General features: G+C 43.9%; 1 protein-coding gene across 11 annotated transcripts in view; it reads right to left on the bottom strand.

The window, feature by feature from the left end:
- Positions 1 to 1,070: 1,070 nt before the first annotated feature.
- The window catches only part of Nfrkb (nuclear factor related to kappaB binding protein), a 37,736-nt gene continuing 32,892 nt past the window's right edge, over positions 1,071 to 5,914 (bottom strand). For all 11 annotated transcript variants that reach the window (XM_017802919.2, XM_017802920.2, XM_029555541.1 and 8 more), the window contains 3 exons: positions 2,699 to 2,805; positions 1,815 to 1,950; positions 1,071 to 1,702 (listed from right to left, as the gene is read on the bottom strand). In XM_017802919.2, coding sequence (XP_017658408.1) covers positions 1,577 to 1,702; positions 1,815 to 1,950; positions 2,699 to 2,805 — 369 coding nt within the window. In that variant the 3' untranslated portion in view covers positions 1,071 to 1,576. The remainder of the gene's footprint in view (positions 1,703 to 1,814; positions 1,951 to 2,698; positions 2,806 to 5,914) is intronic.

Below are 5,914 nucleotides of genomic sequence, written 5' to 3'. Positions count from 1 at the left end.
CCAGTTTCTGCCTCCAAAGAGGTGGGATTTCATTACAGGCCTGTGTATCTCTACCTCCTCATTTTTAGGAGGTATTGGGGATCAAAGCTGGAGCCTCATATAAACTAAGCAGAGCCCTCCCCACAGAGCTACACCCCCAACATCAGAACTTGACTTAGGAGTCCAAAAGACTGGGTGTTCAGCTTGGACCTCAGTAGTTTCCACTCAGATTTTTATCTTCTCACAGTTAAGAGCAAATGATAATCCTACTTGATAGAACTGCTGTTAAAAATCAAATGAAACCGTAAAGCCAGTGTATAGTTAAAACCACTCAACACTTCCCTTCTCCTCTATAACCTGCCAAATCACCCACCTTCAACCCAGCTCCCAGTTAAACAACACTGGCTCTGCTTCCCCATAAAAGACAACTATTAAAGACCCAGAGATTAAAGATAAATTTTTAATAATTTGGATACTTTCATGAAGAGACAGGGGAGCCCTATCCCTGCAGAAATGCTTTCCCACCCACCCCTGCCCCTTAAGAGACATATATAATAATGACCAGTGCTTTAAGTAAAAATACCATTCTGAGCTCTGTCTGTGGTTGATGGTGGCTGAAAATTGTGAAATGGCGAGGAATACAGAACTTCAAACCCAGAGTCATTTCTGAAGCTGGCATTGCCAGGGGGAGCCTGAACATGCTCCCACCCCCACCATCTCTTCTGTGTTCTAATTAGGTGGCCAGCACCAAGGGCCTGGTTTGTAACTCCTGCTCCACAACAAACAGAATGTGCCACCTCTAAGCTGCAGCCAAGCACACTGCAAGAGCAACATCGCAGCTGGCATCCCCTACTCTTCCCACCAGCTCTCAACTTCCATGTGAACAGGCTTGTCAAGGGCAATGCCAAGTGAAGGTATAGGCAATCAAGATCCTGACACCCATCTTTGGAGTGCCAAATAGTCCCACTCCAGGGGATCCATGCTCCCTCATGGCCGACATTTCCTCATTATGTAGCTTCTTGATGACTATGTAGTTATCAAGTCAGCCACCAACCTGCTAAGAGTCTTACTACTCTCCTCTTTTGGTCAAGAGTAAGTCATCAGTTTAGGAGCACTAAAGCCCAGGTTTCTTTTTGATAAAAGATGTACAGAAAGTTCTTTAAAAAAATAAGTTACACAAAATTTTCTGGACACAAAACTCACATCCAGACCATGAGTCACAGAGAAAATCAGAAGCTAAAAAGTACAACCCTCACTCAGAATAAGGCTCACTCACTGCCTGCCCTCTCTGCAAGGCCTTCTCCCTGGCATCCTACTCTCAGGAGGTAACTTTGGCTTGTGTGACTACCTGTGATGTCCCACGAGTCTAACATTCTCTCTTCCTGGACTAATACAGTGCAGCCCTGGAACCCTGGAGAGGACCCTTTGCAGGGCTTCATTATGGAGTATGGCAGCAGAAGCTAGGCCACAGGTGCAATCACCCTCCACCAGCCTGCCTCAAGCAGGAAAGCTCAGAGAAATGATGCAACCTCCCTGTTCCCTTCCTGTTGGCCAGGACACACCAGGCCTGGTCTCTGATAGAAGCCACCATTCTCAGTCACTGTTGTTCAGGTGCCTGTTTAGGAGATGGAGCTGTGGTCACAACAACAGTGGAGACGGCTTTGGAGGAACCTGAAGCTGTGCCTTGTTGAAGATGGGATGCTGGGACAGTCTGGATGCGTACCTACATGCAAAGAGAGGAGGTCTGGTCAGTGGATTGTAAGTGGGCTCATCAGTTAAGAACAGCAAAGGAAACGGACAAGACTGAAACGGCAACAGCCTGCAATAGACCTTACCTGTGTGGCCTGACCTTGCTGCTGAAGCTGCTGCAACTGCTGGGCAGTAAGGAAACTCACTGGCTTATTGCCAGCAATGAGCTTAGTCCCTGCTGGCATGGTCGTGAGGATGATGTTACGGCCCAGTCCACTGAGGCTGTGGAGGGAAAGCAGGAGTAAGATAGGACTCTCCCAGGCTCTGCCTGAGGCCAGATCCTGTACAAAGGACAACACAGATACTGGGAGCCCAGTAAAAATTCCAGCATTCTGGATATAAATGTAACCTGATACCAGTCTACCTTTCTTCTAAACTTCTACACTTTCTACAACAGAAGCCTCCAGGGTACTGAATAAAATGCTACTAAGGTCTATACCCTGACCAGTAAGGCATGGCTGGGAAGGGTGTGTCCCTGGCAAGAATCCCTCAGTTGGACTCAGTGGCAACACTTGTTACCTCCCCTACCCCCCACCACACATACACACAACCCAAACAACCTTATCACACAGATGCCTTCAAAATTCCAAACCAAGCATAGACTCTTTACTCCTATCTGAATCAGGAACATAGGAAACCATTACTCTCCAAACTGTCTCAGGTTCAGGGCTTAGATATCAAAGAGAAGATCCCTCGAACCACCTGAGGCCTTGATTACAACCCCACCCCAAAGGCATCCTGCACCCTCTTCCTTGTTTTCTACCACTCAATGCATTACTGCTCTATTGTTCTTCTCCCTACTCTACAATATAACAAGACACAGAATAGATTTTTTGCATCTTAATCATTACACCTAAAACAGACTGGGGGTTCAATAAATACTAATGAAACTGATGAAAATGACAGGCGTCATCCACCTTCTTATTCTGCAACAAGGGTTGAGGTTTGATCCTTTACAGACAGCACTCACTTAGCTCCAAGGTTGCCTTTGATGATGGGGGCTGTGACCACACTCTTGCCCTTCATTGGCTGGCTAATCACAGACAGTGGAACTGTGATCCTCGTAGGCAGCTTCCCCTATAGAGAAAGAACAGTCAGTTGCCATAGAATAGAAGATACAGAAAAACACCAACCACCACCTGCAGGAAACAAAACACTTTCAGTTCCCAGTCCCACCAGGGTTCCAATATTCCTATGGTCAGAGCCCAGGTAACTCCAAAAACATGGCTTAGACAGCAGTTATATGTCATTAGATCTGCTACCACTCTTTCATGCAACCTGAAGAGCAGCAACTACCTGTCTGTCATGAGGGGCTCACAATTAAGAGTTTCCTTTAAGTGTCAGAAGAGAGTTTGAACTTGGAGGGGTTGCAGGGGGGTAGGGGGCATTGAAACTGAGTCTCTCTACATAACCCAGCCTGACTGCCCACCCCCGAAACTCACAATCTTCCTGCCTCAGCTTCTAGAATGCTAGATTACCGGAATGCTAATGGACTTGGGACTTTGAATAATGTTGGCAACGATGTATTTTGCATTATGAGACAACCACGAGCCTTTGGAGGTCAGGGGTGCAAGGCTACAGTCTGAAGGGCTGACATATTCTGTTTGGTCCTCAGCTGGAGGCTATTTGAGGAGATTATGGAAACTTTAAGAGTGGAGACCTAGCTAGAGGAAGTTATCAGGGGCATGTCTTTGATGGTTACATCTGATTCCCTGGTTCCTGCCTCACTCCTTTTATGAGGTAAGTAGCCTGAGACATGCTCCCATCACCACGATTTTCTGCCTCACCACTGGCAGAATGAAATGACCTGAAATAAATCCTCTCTTAAGTTGTTTATGTCAAGCATTTTGTCACAGCAATATAAAATCTGACTAATACAATAAGAGTATAATTTTTAAATTTTTATTATTTTTACTTTATGTATATGTGTGTATTGCCTGTATGTGTATAAGTGCACCCATGTTGTGCAATCCCTGCAGAAGACAAAAAGGTGCCAGACATCCTGGAACTGGAGTTATGGACAGCTGTTAGCTGCAATGTGGGTGCTGGGACTCAAACCCAGGTCTCTCTCTGGCCCCAAGAGTATAATTTTTATACACTGTTGGATTTGTACGTATTTTCGTATACAGATCTATGAAAGATGTTGGTCTACAGTTTTTCTTTACTGCAATGTCTACATCTAGTTTTGGTATGAGGATGATGCTGGCCTCCAGATGAATTGTGATCCCACTCCTTCCTAAAAACCTTTGGTAGAATTCATCAGTGAAAACTCGTAACCAGTTGCATTTCCTACAGAAAGTACTAGTTCATCTTCCTTTCTAGAATAAGTCTGCTGAGATTACACACTTCTTTCTCCCTTAAGTGACTGTGTCTATCATGGAAACAAATGACCAACCCTGTACCTGAACCACAAAGTGCATGTTCACTTAACACAGTCCCAGTTTCTGAGCCCCTTGGATGGGAGAATCCTATTTGTCTGGGTATCTCATACCACACATAGTGCTGGGCACACAGCAACTATGTGGTGAGGGAGGACAAAGGGCCTCAAGAGTTAATGTGAAGAGAGTGAGCAGCACTCCAGTGGAATGCAGGCTCACTGGAGGGGAACAACTAGCAAGACAAACTGATAAGAACAAGTCACATTTCTACACAATAAGAGAGGTTAGTTAGAGGACACTAATAATAAACTCAGCCAAGTGAAAAGTCCAACTCCTAGGTTAGTAAGAGCCAAGATGAGAAAGAGGAGAGAGAAAGAGAGAGGAAAAAGTAAAGTATACATGTGATAGCGCAAAGGCCAGGGGCCACAGGTGCTAAGATGGTCACTATACCACCTATCAGACTGCCTAATTTCTGATGCTTGGCTGATAATATAATTATTTGTTTCCCCATTGATGAGGATGGTCTCATATGCTAAGAGATATGGTTTCATATGGTCTCATTCTGCCAGTGATGAGGCAGAAAATCGTGGTGGTGGGAGCATGTCTCGGGCTACTTACCTCATCTGAGAGGGCCTCCCATATGCTAAGCAGATTGTCTACTACTGAGCCACACTTCCTGACCAGTTTTTTTTTTTTTCATATAGCAAATAAAACTAAATGTAAGTTTTACCGCTTTCATGTTTTTTTAAAAAAGGGGCATGGCCATTTCCTATGATCGGGTTAATTGTAGAGAAGCCAGGGACTCTGCCACAAACTGTTGAAGGGCCCCATACTGACTCAACACAACTAATTCACCTTTTGTAGCCCATTAAAGAGCACTTCAAGATGTTACCAGGCAGCAGAATGCCTGAAAATGGTGTCTCTATGTGGATGCACTTATGGCTTTGTACCTCTCAGATCACCAGTACACTTACTGGAACTAGTCTAACTAGCTGGCTAGATGGGAGAAGTGTTAAGCAATATTCCCTGCCCCATGAAGTGTTCTCCAGCTGTATTTGCCTAGATTGAAATGCCAATGGGAAGGCCCTTCCCGTGTCAGGAAAAAGATTTAAGAAGGCCAGAAACAGCTCAGTTAAGCAGTTTTCCCAATTCTGTGATATGAAAATCTAAATTCTTTTTTTTCTATTTTTATTTATTTTAATGAGTGTTTTACCTGCATGTATGTAAGTGTACCGTGTGTGTGCAATACCCTCAGAGGTCAGAAGAGGGTGTCAGATCCTCTGGAACTGGAGTTAGAGACAGTAGTTAGCTGCCATGTGGGTGCTGGGCACCAAACTCAGATCCTCTGCAAGAGCAGCCAGTGCTCTTAACCTTGCTGAGCCATTTCTCTAGCCCCCAACAGTTATTTTCTTTATACCATAAAGTACCTGAATTTTTTGGCTTAATATATATGTATATCCTTCCCTCATTGGCCTGGTTTCTACCTCAAATTACTGAGCTTTTCCTACATAACTTGCTGAAAGTAGAAACATCTTTTATCCTCTCTATACACACCCCACAACAGTGCTCTTTATCTTGAGGCTAAGGAAAACATACATGCACAGAAACACAAAAATAGGAAGATTTGGTTTGTGATAAAAGGTATTTCAAATTATTTGGAGAAGGAAAAATCTTTAGAATAATTTGAAAAACATGAAATGAGATCCCTGTCATGCAAACTATGCTTAAATGGATTATCAAGTAATACTTTCTCTCAGACTCAAAATTTTATGAAAACAAAGGATAATTTTTTAAAATATTTTATTTAT

Source organism: Nannospalax galili, unplaced genomic scaffold (assembly GCF_000622305.1).
Source record: "Nannospalax galili isolate Female #2095 unplaced genomic scaffold, S.galili_v1.0 scaffold6, whole genome shotgun sequence".
NCBI classification, from domain to species: Eukaryota; Metazoa; Chordata; class Mammalia; order Rodentia; family Spalacidae; genus Nannospalax; species Nannospalax galili.
Note: the sequence above shows the minus strand (reverse complement) of the source record. Positions and strands in the feature narration are given on the sequence as shown.